The 14,103-nt window shown below is 65.2% G+C and overlaps 5 protein-coding genes across 5 annotated transcripts; 2 read left to right on the top strand and 3 right to left on the bottom strand.

Moving 5' to 3' along the window:
- Window positions 1-1,516: 1,516 nt before the first annotated feature.
- EMIHUDRAFT_225551 (hypothetical protein) lies at window positions 1,517-3,181 on the bottom strand (the record flags this gene model as incomplete). Its single annotated transcript, XM_005789759.1, has 1 exon — window positions 1,517-3,181. The coding sequence occupies one exon, from the start codon at window positions 3,179-3,181 to the stop codon at window positions 1,517-1,519; it is 1,665 nt and encodes a 554-aa protein (XP_005789816.1).
- An 869-nt stretch (window positions 3,182-4,050) lies between these two features.
- EMIHUDRAFT_70484 (hypothetical protein) lies at window positions 4,051-5,241 on the top strand (the record flags this gene model as incomplete). The annotated part of the gene is made up of 2 exons (XM_005789760.1): window positions 4,051-4,754; window positions 4,842-5,241. 2 exons carry the CDS (start codon window positions 4,051-4,053, stop codon window positions 5,239-5,241), a joined length of 1,104 nt encoding a protein of 367 aa, XP_005789817.1.
- Window positions 5,242-6,176: 935 nt separating this feature from the next.
- Window positions 6,177-8,453, bottom strand: EMIHUDRAFT_225553 (hypothetical protein; the record flags this gene model as incomplete). The annotated part of the gene is made up of 3 exons (XM_005789761.1): window positions 6,177-6,842; window positions 6,984-7,509; window positions 7,606-8,453. The coding sequence occupies 3 exons, from the start codon at window positions 8,451-8,453 to the stop codon at window positions 6,177-6,179; spliced, it is 2,040 nt and encodes a 679-aa protein (XP_005789818.1).
- A 999-nt stretch (window positions 8,454-9,452) lies between these two features.
- EMIHUDRAFT_225554 (hypothetical protein) lies at window positions 9,453-11,752 on the bottom strand (the record flags this gene model as incomplete). The annotated part of the gene is made up of 8 exons (XM_005789762.1): window positions 9,453-9,800; window positions 9,888-10,091; window positions 10,273-10,345; window positions 10,415-10,443; window positions 10,539-10,746; window positions 10,816-10,868; window positions 10,949-11,032; window positions 11,147-11,752. The coding sequence occupies 8 exons, from the start codon at window positions 11,750-11,752 to the stop codon at window positions 9,453-9,455; spliced, it is 1,605 nt and encodes a 534-aa protein (XP_005789819.1).
- A 1,550-nt stretch (window positions 11,753-13,302) lies between these two features.
- EMIHUDRAFT_70534 (hypothetical protein) lies at window positions 13,303-13,935 on the top strand (the record flags this gene model as incomplete). The annotated part of the gene is made up of 1 exon (XM_005789763.1): window positions 13,303-13,935. One exon carries the CDS (start codon window positions 13,303-13,305, stop codon window positions 13,933-13,935), a length of 633 nt encoding a protein of 210 aa, XP_005789820.1.
- Window positions 13,936-14,103: the final 168 nt, after the last annotated feature.

The raw sequence follows: 14,103 nt of genomic DNA on the forward strand, positions 1-14,103 counted from the left end.
CCGCCTGCGGCATTGCTCTCGTGCAGTTGGCGACGCAGATCCATCAGCAGGGCTCATCCAATGCGAGCGCACATTGTGCGTAGCCGCGGGCAGGTGGCAGTGCACGGCCACACCGGCTGTGGCCGCTCGTATGCCCCCGGCAGTGCTGCTAGTCATTAACTTGCGTATTAGGGCCGCAGCAGACTGCTGCTGTGGCAGCAGCAGCAGCCTGCTGCTGCCTGATTCAGTCAAGCCAGCGGCGCAGCGAGGCGTGCAGAATTCGCGTGGTTTTGTCCCTCCTGTGTCCTGAGGCTGAGCGCATTCGAGCCCGTCGACCGGAGTTGGATGGTACCACGCGTCTCACTGAGACGCGGGGTACTGGCCATGGCCGGACGGCCGAGCGTGAGGTGGCGAGCGGAGCGAGCGACAAAACAACGAGAAAAACACGGATCTGACGCGATGTCACAGATCTGCCAGCGCCGGCATCATCCGTGAAGGCACAAGTGTTCGAAGAGAGAGTGGACCTGAGCAATGATATGACTGGGCGGCAAATGATCGCAGTGGGCGTCAGAAGACTCCTCCTTGCGCGAGGAGGGAGAGCTCGATAGATAGACTCGAGGAGCCAGGATATGCAGCGAGGAGGGCGGAGCTGCGCCGAAAGGCGCAAGAAGCCGCGAGAACAAGGGACCGGCAGGCGGCGGCGGCGTCGCAGGACGAGGCAGAAGAGAACGACGCGACAGAGGAGGAAATGACAAGGGAGAGAACGACGAGAGTGGGACGACCGCGAGGTGGCATGAAGGTTGCAGCGAGAATCGGCGAGAGACTGCGAAGAGAGATAGGAAGAGGCGGACGCCCAAGGGTTAGGGTGGGCGACGGCTAGCGCATCACACCCCTCTCCTTAAAATCCCTGTGTGGTGGCGGCGTGCCGTCCTCCCATCCCTCCCTTGGGTGTCCGTTTTCTTTCTTTCTTTTAGAACGTCAGATCTGCCTCACCCTGGGCTGGACCTAGTCAGTTAACAACAGAACAACAGTGGGGTTCCCCAACAACAGTAGCTAACGTTAGGCCGGCTGAACAACAATAAGGCTGCAATAAGGAAGGCCTACCAGTGACCCACGACGGGATCTCCAGCGTCCAGTGCGGGTAATATCCGAGAAAATACCTGCAACCTGGGACCCCCCCCCCCAGCGCCCAGGTCTCGAGCCCCAGGTTTTTCGGGGTTTACCCGGGGTTTTTGGCATTTGCTTGCTGACCGCGCTGAACGGCAACAGTAACAACAGTAACAAAACAGTAGCAGCTTGGGCTGGGGTGAACACTTGAACAACGTTAAGGATTTCAGCACATGCACATGTGCATGCACATGTACATGTCATGTTGTTGTTGTTGTGCATGTGACATGTACAACAACAACAACAACATGTACATGTACATGTGCATGTCCATGCACATGTGCATGTTCATGGTGTGACGTGCTTCGCAGGGAGTCGTATGTTGTTAATCCGATATGTCCCCACATGCACAACCCCCGACGCCGCTGCCTCATTCGAGGGAAAGGAACGCGTTTCGCACCCCAGCCACCATGCCCGCCACGCCGGTCAGAACTAGCAGAGCGTTGAGGGAGAGGGAGCGCCACCCGAGCGACCGGCCGTGCGCGCCGACGTAGAGGAGCGGGGGGGCGATGAACGAGATTAGCATGGTCGTGAAGGAGCCGATGAGCGCGATGACAAATGGGAAGTTGGGGATGGAGGCCGCCAGCAGCCCGGCGGCGGCGAGGAGGAGGAGGCGGCCCACGAGGCTGTCGAGGCTGACGCAGGGGCTGCTCCCTTTACTGTCCGGCTCCAGCGGCCAGTCGACGCCCTCCTTGCCGTTGTCGCTGGCGCGGTAGTCGGGACTGGCTCGCCGGCTGTAGAACTGGATCTCGGAGAGGATGCGGTACACGACGTAGAACTGGATCGGGATGATAGTGAAGGTGGAGACGAGGACGGAGACGGCGGCGGCGCGGCCGACGGCGGAGTTCGCGTGCATGAGGTTGAATGTGACGGCGCCGGCGGAGCACGAGCCAAAGGACGAGTAGCCCGCCGCGGCGAAGAGGAGGTACGCGACGCCGGCGATGGCGAAGCCTCTGTCGAAGGCGGAGCTGAAGTGCGCCCTCTCACTCGCCGGCATCTGCTGATAGAGGTCGGGGAAGGTGGAGTGGCCCGCGAAGCAGAAGAGGACTACGCCGACGCTGACGCCCAGGCCCTGCGGGTTGAAGACGTCGTGGCGCATGGCCGCTGTGCCGCCGCCGTCGCCGAGGGCGGGGCACGGGCTGCCCTCCTCGACGGGGCTGCCCTCCTCGACGAGTGGCGTGACCAGGGCGGCGGAGAAGAGGACGAGCGACGCGAAGAGGCCGACCGGCGCGAAGACCGACAGGTGCGCAGGCCGCAGCAGCGTTGTCGGTGCCACCGCCAGGCAGAGCGCGACGGCAACAAGGACCTTGCTGTCGCTGGGAAGCAGCCCCGCCAAGACGACCGGCCAGCTCGAGATGTGCAGCACAATGAAGGAGACCATCGCACCGAAGCACTCGACCACGAGCAGGAGGCGCACGGCCGCTCCGGCGAGCGGCCCACCGACGGCGGTCGCGAGCTCATCGTACGAGCGGACGGGCCGACCCTCGCCCGAGAGAGCCCACCGCTCGTTGACCGTGTCGAAGGACCAGATGAGCTGCTTTGCCGTCGTGCAGGTGGCGAGAGTCGCGGCGACAATGATCAGCAGCCCGCCCCAGCCGGACTGGCCCATTGCGTACGGGAGACCCAGCAGCCCCGCACCGATCAGGACGCCGGCCACGGAGAGCGAGAACTGGTTTGCCGTCGGGCCGCCGCCGTCGAGCGGCGCGGGAGCAGAGCCGGAGCCGGAGCGCAGCCGTGCCGCCGCCGCCGCCCGCCAGCCGTGAGATAGATCGGCGGCACCGAGGGCGGCGTAGCTGCCGCTGATATCATTGGAGCGAGCGCGCCGCCGCCTCGGTTTTTCTGCCGTTTGCTGCGCTTTCTTGACGCCGAGGTGCTGGAGGGCTTCGGTGGAGAGGTTCTGCGGGAGACGCGCGAGCGGCGAGGTCTTGAGTGTGCCTCCCGAGAGCAGCAGGCTCGCCGCGGGCTGGCGGTGGCGGCCCGAGTGCAGCAGGCTCGTCTCGAGCTGCTCGCGGCGCGTTTTGTGCTCGGGCAACATCGAGCGTGATGGTCGTGGCGTAGCGTGAGAGGCAGGGATGGGATGACAGTAAGGTGCGGCTAGCTTCAGTGGGTGCGCTGTGATGAAGGCACGTGTCGTTTGCCGACAATTTTACTTTTTTCTTCTTTTCAAAACGGACCTGCAGAGCCACACCAAATTCCTTTGCTTTTTTCCTTCTCCACCACACGCAGCAGATCTCCATGGCGGCGGTGGCGGGCGACGCCGAGAGGAACATCAACAAGCAGGCGCGCAAGATGCGCACCAACTGGGTCACGAACAAGAGACAAGAGAAGATGTTTCTCTCTCGAACAAGCAAACGGCGACGGACGGCTTCTTGCGCTCAGCCCCAGTGGAGGGCGCCCGTACCGCCTAGCTCCGCGGACGCCCCCCCCCACCCTTCACGTACGGATCATGTAGTTAGTCCCCACAATCGCTCGTGGGATCGCTTGCTTGTCATGTGAGAGAAAAGAAAGAAAGAAAGCAAAGAGACAAGTGGAGGGATGGGAGGACGGCACGCCGCCACCACACAGGGATTTTAAGGAGAGGAGTGTGGTGCTAGCCGTCATGGAGAGAGTGCGTTGTGTTATGAGCTATGGCTTTCTCCCACACCTGGTAGCGACGACGACCACGAGGCTCTCGCTGGATATATTATGGCAGAGAAAACCGCCTCGTCCTCCGCGATGACCGACTTAGAGCCGCGCGACACGGACTCGGTCGTCGGCGACCTCAACGAGGTTGCGATGCTCGACGACCTCCAGGTGACCGAGGAGATCGACCTCGGTCCGGACGACGTGCCGCCGCCGGACGACGAGTCGGAGCTCGGCGACGGCTCCGTCATGGGCTCAGGGGACGAGATGGAGGAGATGGCGATGGAGGACTACGGCCAGGACAAGGCGGGTGCGGCCGGCGCGTCGGCCGATGCTGCCGCGCCCAGCGAGCCGGTCGAGGACCTCAGCGTGCAGTGCCTCCGGGCGCACACCTCGGCGGTGTTTGCGGTCGCGGTGAACCCTGCCCAGCCTCACGTGTTCGCCACCGGCGGCGGCGACGACGTGGCCCACCTCTGGCGGCTCGGCTCAGAGGCGCCCGTGGCCGCGCTGCGCGGCCACACCGACTCGGTCAGCTCGGTCGGCTTCAGCGCCGACGGCTCGTACCTGGCGACGGGCGGCCTCGACGGCGCGGTGCGTGTGTGGGCGGCGGACGGCTCGCTGGTGGTGCTGCTCGAGGGCCCGACGCAGGGCATCAACTGGGTGTGCTGGCACGCGCGCGGCCACGTCCTCCTCGCGGGTAGCGAGGACGCCACCGCGTGGATGTGGAAGGTTCCCGAGGGGGCGGTGATGCAAATCTTCTCTGCGCACTCCGCGTCCGTCTCGTACGGTGGGTTCGCAAACGGCGGCCGCTCCGTCATCACCGCCTCCGAGGACGGCACCATCCGGCTGTGGAACCCTCGCGCCGGCACCGTCGAGCACTGCACGCACGCCTCCCCGCCGCACGAGCCAGAGGCGGTCACCTGCCTGGCGCCGCACCCGTCCCAAGCCGTCTACCTCTTCGGCGTCGAGTCGGGGGCCGTCAAGATGTGCACCGCACCAGCCCGCGCCGCACCCGCGCCCCCCGCCATCGCGCCTCGCCCCGCCGCCTCACCCCGCCCCTCCCTCTGCCCCAGTGCGCACGCCGAGAGCGGCAAGCTGCTCGCCTCGCTGCCCGCGCACGAGGACTCTGTCGAGGCGGCCTCCTTCTGCGAGTGCATGCCGCTCGCCGCCACCGGAGGCATGGACGGCAAGCTCTGCATCTGGGACCTCAACACCTACGGCCTGCGCCACACCTGCCTCCACGGGGCGGGCGTCATCGAGGCGGTGTGGCGGCGCGGCTCTCCGCTCGTCTTCAGCTGCACCGTCTCAAAGGAGGTGCGGCTGTGGGACGCCCGCTCCGGCGCATGCCTCAACACCCTGACCGGCCACACCGACGCGGTGCTCTGCCTGGCCGTCGGCTACCCGGAGGCGGGCGCCTACCTCGTCAGCGGCTCGGACGACAACACCGCTCGAGTCTGGGCCCTCGACGTCTGAGCGCAACGGAGAGAGTCACACATTATCGCGCGGTCAATGGTCGTTCTCTCTGAAGCAAAGAAAATGAATGGATACGCCCCGCGGTCATCCTTGTCTTGTGTGGTGTGCGCGCGCGCGCGCGCTAGGCTCTCGCGATCGCCTATGGCGCCTCCCCCGCGCCGCGGCACGCCCGAGAGCGCCGGCCGTACTCTAGGCGTAGCGCCGAGGAGGTCTCAGACCTCTTTGAATACGCCGACATCGCTGCTTGGCTGGTCGCCAGCCCCAACTTGACGTCACTCCAGCATCTCGAGGCGTGTCCGAGACTAGCACGGAAGACACGAGTGCATTGTCCTCATATGTTCATTGTTGTCCCTCTCGCGCAGGCGGCCAGGCGCTCACACCGTCCACCGCACCACCGGGTGCGGCCTGCGTATGTCCTCGTCCTTTGAGGTCTTGAAGGGGAAGGGGCTGTGTGTCTGTGCATGCATGCATGCATGTGCATGTGCGTGTGTGTGTGGTCGGCGGCGGGGGGGCGCGCGCGTGTGAGTGTGTGTGTCCCAGAGAGGGATTTTTCGCTCAGCCTGCGGGTGCGTCCGCGCGTGCACAAAAAACCATCAACCCAACGGGGCGCGCGGCGCCGGGGGCCCGCACGCCGCACTCGCGCAGTAGTGACAAGAGTGTGAGAGAGGTCAACATACAACAAGACTCAAGAGCCTCTTGGGAACGTGAAGAGCGTCAAGACTCAGTCGAGAGAGATGAGATGCAACATGCACGAGACGTCGAGAGACGCAATCGTGTTGTCTGTGACACTAGACACGTCTCGCCACAAAACGTCAGCTCCTTCGGCTGTGAGGCTGAGGAGCATATACGCGCTGTACCGATGTGCGCATCCTCCTACATCCTAGAAGTACCCTTCTCTTGACGGAGGAGATGCTGGATGCTGGATGGTGGTGGGGTCACCAGTCGAACTTCTCCGTCCGCAGCTGCACGCGGAAGTCTCGCTCGATGCCGCGCAAAGCGTCGACCACCGGCTGGCTGCCGCCACAGTAGAGCATCTGCCAGGTGGCGAGTCGCGCTTGCCCGATCCGCTCGACGAAGGATCCCTGTCTCTTCCCCTTCTCCTCGGGTTTTGGAGGCCTGGGCGCGCTTCCCGCCTGGCTAAAGCGGGATTGCGCCTGCGAGCGGCGGTCACCGACCGACGCACGCTCGTGCTTGACCTTCGTCATGATTTCTCTCTCCATCGAGCGTCGGCTCATCAGCTCGCCCGGGTGCGATGATCCCTCCCACGCGGACATCTTGGACTTCGTCGACCCTATGGAGGCCCGTGGAGCGACGCTCCGCCGCTCCGCAGCGCTCCCTCGGGAAGTCAGCGAGTTCGCCACGCGCTTCACCATGTCTTTGATCCCGTCGTCGAACGCCTCGAGGCTCAGCCGTCGCGAGAAGGAGTCGCGGTTCCCTTTGTAGGGCGACGACGACCGTTCAGACGACGTGGTGGGCAGACCGGCGGTTTTGCGGTACGGCGATGTCGATCGGCTGGACTTGACGTCCAGCACCACCTCGTCCTCTTTGACGCTGGGGAGCTCCGACCGCATCGAGGCGTGGTCGTCATGCAGCTGACTCCGCTGCTTGCGAGGAACGGAGGGCGTGGGCGGCAGCGGTGGGGGCGGCGGCGGCGCCGCCGCTCCGAGGTCGTGAATCGGCAGCGTCAGGTGGTCGCTCGTTCGCTCGTTCGCCTTTCGGATGGCGCGCTGGTAGGCGTGCACGAGCAGGTCCGCCTCGAGCTTCTCAGCATCGAGGAGCAGGTCCTCAGGCAGGCCGCCGCCCGTCTCGACGCCGACGATCATCTCTTGGACGATGTTCTGCAGGTCGGGCCGCCCGTTGAAGATCAGCACGGTCGGCGGCAGCGCGCGCGGGAGCTCGAGCTGCCGCTTGCCAGTGTAGTAAATAAGAGTCCACCCGTCCGTGCTGAACTGGCACTTGTCGAGGTAAAACTCGACGAGGGAGGCGTCGCGGCACGACCAGATGAGGTTGACGCGCCGCTTCTCCTTGTAGGTCGTGATTAGCGAGAGGGCGGGCGTGATCCCGATCCCCGACGCGACGAGGATCAGGTTATCATACTCGCCAGCCGTCGAGTAGGGCGACGCGAAGGGGCCACTGATCCACGCCGGACGGCGCGTCGGCTCCTGCACGTGAGCGTGGAGCGACTTGGTCCAGTCGCCGACCGCGGACATGCACACGCACGCGTGGTTGGGCTTGGTGCTGTGGGCGAAAAGCGAGAAGGCGTGCCACCTACGAGTACAGCGAGTGCAGTTGAATACGGTTGAGTACGCGTCTCGTCGAGCGCTGCTGTGAATACGGCGATTTGTATGCATCTAGGGCATCGACTGGTACTGCGAGATCCAGGGAAGGCAGACGAGGACGTAGCCCGCGCCTTGAAAGTGAAAGCCGGGCGGGTGCTCAAAGGTGAGCTCGACGCCGTTTTCGAGCCGGTAGAAGATGGACGTGTCGACGCGGTAGGTGCGCCAGACCGAGCCAATAAGCATGTCGGCTAGGTACATGCCGACCGGGACGCCCATCAACCAGGCGATGTCCATGAGCGGCGCATGGAAGCAGATCGTGATGCCCCACACGATGGAGAGGTAGTGCAGGCCCTTGCGCCACTCCCACGCCATGCGCTTCTTGATGTACGCCACCGACAGGGGGACCGTGATGACGGGAATCAGCACAAAGCAGAGTAGGCCGCTCACGCCCGTTTGGTGCGTGAGCAGCAGTTTGGCGTTGCCCTGCAGCGCCCAGCGGACAATGTGGCAGACCGAGTGGAGGGAGTAGTCCAGCGCTACGATGTGGCCCGCGAGGGTGTGGATCGCGTGCAGATCGTAGAATGGGATGTAGATGGAGAGGTAGGTTTGTTGCAGGAGCGTTCGCAGATGGTTTGTCTTTGAGAGGAAAAGGAGCATCATCATCGGGTAGTTGAGGTAGGCGCTCGATCGCGACACGGCGAGCAGCGCGATAGTGTACCACTCCTCCGCACACACAGTCTCGCGGGGGCATAGGCCCCATCCTCCTATGCCGTATGTGCCTCCATCTGCCGTCGAGTTGCGGTATTCCAACAGGCCGTACGGTGTCGGCGCAAAGGTGGTTATGACGATCCAGACAAAGGAGAACACGCAGCACAGCCGTACAAACAGCCCTGCGGCGGTCCAGGTGGCGAAATGATCAGCAATCGCGCCCATCGTCAGCACAAATCCGAGTCCGAGGCGACTCGCGACTGGATGAAAACGTGCGTTCGCGTCGCAGTCGTAAAAGCAGCCTGATGAAATTTCCGCTTTCTTTTTTTGCACCGCTGGCACGGGACTGGCACTGGCACTAATTCTTTTTCGTGCGGGGTAGTAGGCGTACATGACACACCTCATCAATGATTGTTTGTTGCGGGTGAATAGTCCTGTGGTCCATAGAGGCGTAGTCGCGCTGGCCCCCCTGGGACCCCGCGTGACTGTCAGAAGTCCTCCGATTCTTTTTTTCGAAGACTGAAGGGACGGCCGCCGGAGCGTTTCTTCGATTCTCGGGAATCCCCCACACCCTCCCCCCCCAGTCGGCGTACTGCCGCCCCCCGAGTGGCGGCGCCTGGCTTCATGTCTTTAGCATCCTGTGCCCGCGCAGCGCTCTTTTCAACAGCAACGGTGTCCTTGTTTGCGATCGTGTACCGCGGGCGACCTGTGGCAGTGCAAGCCCGCGAACTTCCCATCACCTTTGCTGAGCCCGCCGCGCATGGCAACGCACGACGACGAGAGAGCGGCCCTTTGGTGCACTCTGAAAATGTGTTCTTCACCCACGGGCCACAGGGAGCCTCGTCGTCATTTCGCACGTGACTCCTCATCGCGTGAAATACCGCTGGCGGCTGGGGCTGCTCACGGATCGTGCAAACCCCTCGCACAACAAGCGCGCGAGCCGGGGGACGTGGTCTTGGAGACGTGCGTGCGTCAACACCGCGTTCAAAGAGAAGCTTGGGACCTTGGCGTCGTCCCCCCACATCTTAGTGTACGTGTGTCGTCTCTGACTCTCGGTACAAGGTCCCCAAGTCGTGCATCTTGTGGTGAGTGAGCAGTCATTACACTTTTTATGCTGTGAGTCTAGCGCGATCGGCCCGGCTTGCTTAAGTTTGAGTTTTGATGTCGATCTCTCGAGGGGCCAAACACAAGCACAATCGCGCCTCCAAACTTTTTACGCAGTGATCACTGCGACCCACCATCACCGATCGCGGTACACTTCTCGGAGCTAGCGGGTGCGGTGAGGGATCGCGCAAAACTGTCGCCGTACCTCTCAAGCAGCCATAGTGCCACGCCGTTTGTCCATCCAAAGCCCACCTGGGGCGTGTATTCGCCGCCGCCGCCACTCTCGCCCGGCCGTGTCGCGTCGTACTTTTCGCGCATCACGCCGTCGCGCGCCCAGCCGCGGTGGTTCGAGCGGAGCCAGCGCAGCGCGAGGTCCTCGGCGAGCTCCGCTGCGCCGTCTGCTTCGCAGCCCGCCAGGCCCTCGACCAGCATCTGCTGCAGGGGCGGCCACGCGTTTGGCCAGTCCCACTGCTCGCCTATTCACAGCTGAAGCCGTGAAGCGGTGCTGCTCCGAAGCCACGCGGCTGGCCCGCCCCACTGCTCGCCGCTCTCCACGAGCGTCGTCGCCACGCCGCCCTCCTGCACCAGCCCGCTGCGCCGCAGCGACTGCACCGCCGCCGCCTCGCGCTCAGCAGAGTGCTGGCAGGCCCACAGCGGAGTGAAGGAGGCCGCAGAGACCTGCTGCAGCTGCCCCCGCCCCTCCCACTCCACGTCGTGCCACCGCCCCGTCTCGCCGCTCCACATCCACTCGTCCATCGCCTACTCCAACCTCGCACAGCTCTGCGGCAACCACACCACGCGCACCGCAGCGCCTCCCGACCACCGCCTGGCGCCGCGCGCTCGCCGCGCGAGCATATCGCCGCGCCGCCACCTCCGCCGCCTCGACCGCCTCGGACACCTCCCCGTCCTCCTCCCCCCCCCCTTCCCCCTCCCCGGACACCTCCCCGGCCTGCCTCGCGAGCAGGAGAGCCAGCCTCGCGTGCAGCCGCTGCAGCGTCAGCTCGTTGCGCAGCCTACAGGGCGGGGCGCGCCGCTCGGAAGGGTGTCGCCGCGGCGGCCGTCCCTCCGCGTCTCCTCTGCACAGGATCGCGTTCAGCTCGACGGGCAGCACCTGCGGCGCGGAGGGGCGAGCCTCTCGCGAGGTCTCTCGCGAGGGGCGGGCGCAGATCCGCCACTCGTCAGCACTCGCCGCTCGGCTCGACGCACCGCAGCGGTGCGGAGCGACCTCAGCGGCTCCTCCTCCGCCTTGCCGCAGCCCTCCCCGCCGCCCTCTCCGCCCAGCTCTCCGCCCAGGAAGCGAGACGAGAAGTCCCAGCCCGACTCTGCGCACGCCGCCAGCTCGGACCACGCCCGCGCCTGTGCCGCCGGAGGCAAGCCCGCCGCGGTGGCCTCGTCCTCGCGCCACGACTCGGGCCTACGGACCACACAGACCACAGCCACCGGCACGTCGCGCACGTGTCGCGGAGCCTCGCCCCCGCGACACGGCTCCGCAGGCCGGGGCGCGGAGGCGGCGACAACGTAGCGGTTGAGCAGCGCCTCGGCGTTAATTAGAGATTAATTAAACTCTAATTAGAGATTAATTAATCGTAGCGGTTGAGCAGCGCCTCGGCTCGCACGCCGTCCGCCTCGAGCCGGACCGCGCTGCGGCCGTCGCCGGTGCGCATCCACCACCCGTACTCCGCGTCGAGCGCCGGCAGCGCCTCGCGGAGAAGCCGCAGCGCCGGAGCGGCCCCCTCCCTCTCTGCTCCCTCCCTCTCTGCTCCCTCCCTCTCTCTCTCGGGCGGCGCGTCGAGGCGGGCGAGGAGGGCGGCGACCATCTGGGTGAGGAGGGGAGGCTGGGAGCGGTTGAGGTAGTACTTGCGCAGCCCGTTTGGGACGAAGCCGTGCCTCGCCACGCACTCAAGCAGGTTGCTGACCAGGCCGCGCGCCGTCGCGTCCATGTCCACAGCGAGCAGTCCGAGCACCACCCAGTACGAGTCCCAGTAGTACGCCTCTCGGAAGCGGCCGCCGGGGACGATGACGCCGTGCGACAGCTCGAGCAGCGTGTGCCTGTCCGGCCGGCGCGCCGCCTCTGCGGAGAGCCGTCGGCCGAGCAGCGGCCACAGCCCGTTGACCGCCGACGCCCACTCGCGCACGGCGCCGGCCGGCAGCCTCGAGAGGAGCGCCGGCGCAGGCTGGTGGTCCTCTGGCCACCACGGCTCGAGCTGGCCCTCGCCCGGCTCCGCCGAGAAGACGGAGGCCACGAAGCGTCGCAGCTGCTCCTCCGACGGCGGCTGCGATAGCTCCTCCCAGCGGCGCCAGCACTCGGCAGGCGGCACCAGCAGAGAGAGGTCGACAAAGGTCTTGCAGTCGGGAAAGATGCTGGCGGCCTGCACGGCGGCGAGGATGGGGCCGGAGAGGAAGGGGTCCGGCCGGCACATCAAAGAGATATACTGTGCTGCATGAATGGTTGGGCAAGTGTGAACAGCAGCTCGTGTCCACGGCGCCGCAGGCGCCTGTTGATGGGTCCAGGTGATAGCCCTGGATAGGCAATGCATACGCCTAGTTGGGCCTCAGATCGCCCGACCGCGTCCCGGTGCTCTGTGGTCGGATTTGTGACGCCGCCGCACCGCGCCGCGGCCGGGGGCCCTCCGGAGGCCGAGGATGGCCGTGGCGGACCGGGACGAGCTCTGGGAGGTTCAGTGTCAGTGTATACATTGTAGAGACTGACCATGTGCACAATATCTCTCAGTCTAGCTAAGCCAGGGGAGGCGATTCCGGGGCCGTACAGCAGCTTGATGCATGATGGTGCTTCGCCGGCGTGCGTCCCGGAGCGGTCCCGGTTGGGCGGTCCGGGGGAGAAAACTCAGGACAACGCCGACACCGCTCTGATTCGACTTTTTACTTCAAACAAAGACAGTCGCACGCGCCACAGCGCGGCGCGTGCGACTGTCAGGAGCGGATCCGTCAGTTAGTTGTATTCACGCCGGGATCGTGTCCTGAGTAACTTGCCCAACCATTCCTCCAGCAGAGTATCAACAGCGAGCTGCTCCTCCTGCTGCCGCCGCTCCGCTCACCGAGACAACTCGGTGCCGCCTGCCGCCGTTCTCGCCGCCGCCGCCGCGCTGCCGCCTCGCGCCTTGCCTCCGTCACCGCCGCCCTCCATCTCGCAGCGGCGCGTCCCTCTGATGGCGCGGGCTCCTCGATGCGGGCTCCTCGCTCGTTGGCGCCTCGCCGCCGCCCCCCCTCTCGCCGCCGCTCCGCTCGTGGCCGCCCCATCCCCTGTCAATCCCGCCGCCTCCCCTGTCAATCCCCCCCACCCACCGCCGCCACCGCCTCGCGCGTTTAGCGGGCCTTTAAGCTTAGGAATCCTAAATAGAGGACAGCCTATAAAGAAAAGAAACGCAACGTCGAAGATGCCACCTTATCAACCAGAAAAATAGGCCCGCGCGTGCTGCGCGGGCCCGGCGAGCGACTAGCGAGCCAACCTGCTAGTGGTGAGAAATACACGTTCGTTAGATTGAAGCTTGCGCCCTCGTGGAGAAGAATTTCGAGGTCCCGCCATTGTTTTGTGAAGAGAAAAAAAGAGAGCGATGTGCCATGCGTACATAACATCGAAGGCTATAAGCTCAGAAAAAAGCTACATGTCGATATGCGCTTACCCCGCCGCGCGCTGCTGTCCCACTCGCTCAGCAACTCGCTCAGCCTCGTCGCGCTCTTCGGCAGCGCGCGTGTGCAGCGAGACGGGATAGCCTTCGCCGCAGAGCCTTCGCCGGAGGCCGTCGCGGGGGCAAAGGGCGCGTTCGCCGCGTTCGACCAGCGCGACCTGCCGCTCGCAGACCGCCTCTTTACGCAGACGATCGAGGAGTGGCGACGGCTGGACCGCGGCGTGGAGGAGATCACCAGCCTGCTCGTGGCGCGCGCGGGCGTGCGGACAGATAACCGAGAGTTCTCGGCCGCCAAGGCCGACCTCGACGAGGCCATCGCCCTAATGAGACCGACGGGCGAGAAGAGCAACGGGCTCGGCGCGTACCGCGAGTACCCGGACGCATTCGTGCAGCGCGGCCTCGCCAACGAGGGGCTGCGAGACTGGCGTGGCGCCCTGAGCGACTACGACAAGGCGGTGAGCCTGTGGGGCGGAGCGGGCGACGGAGTCAACCCCTACACGCTGACCTACAGGGCGCGCGCCAGGGCAGAGGTCGGCGACTACGAGGGCGCGCTCTCCGACTACCGCGGCGCGTCCTCCATCTTTTCCCGCGTGGACAAGAACGTGGAGCAGTCGTCCTTCGCGCGGGCGGGCGAGGCCGTGACGCTCTACGCGCTCGACCGGCGCGACGAGGCGGTGAGGGTGGCGAGGCAGGTCGTCACCCGCTTCCCGGGCCTGACGGACCTGCACGTCCTGCTCGCCGCGGACGCGTGGGACCGGGGCGATCGCGAGAAGGCGATCAAGGAGTGGTCGTTCGCTTGCGACGCGATCTCGACGGGGTGCGCAAAGTATCGCGACGTCAAGGAGGGCGGCTGGCTGGTGGAGGTCAGGCGGTGGCCCGCTCCGCTCGTGCAGAGGCAGCGCACCTTCCTAGAGGAGTCGCAGGGCGGGGTGATTATGGGGGCGCGCCGCAGGTAGCTGAGCGGGAGTGCGTATATGTAAGGCTATAGGGGTACTAACCTCACCCCCCCCACCGCCCACTCATGTGCGTTTGGTCGTCCGGGGGTAGTGGAGTATCATCGCGCTGCCCTGGAATTTCTGTTTTCCTTGTCGGTCGCTCCGGCTCTCTGATGGAGAAAAGAAAGG

Source organism: Emiliania huxleyi (assembly GCF_000372725.1).
Source record: "Emiliania huxleyi CCMP1516 chromosome Unknown EMIHUscaffold_125, whole genome shotgun sequence".
NCBI classification, from domain to species: Eukaryota; Haptophyta; order Isochrysidales; family Noelaerhabdaceae; genus Emiliania; species Emiliania huxleyi.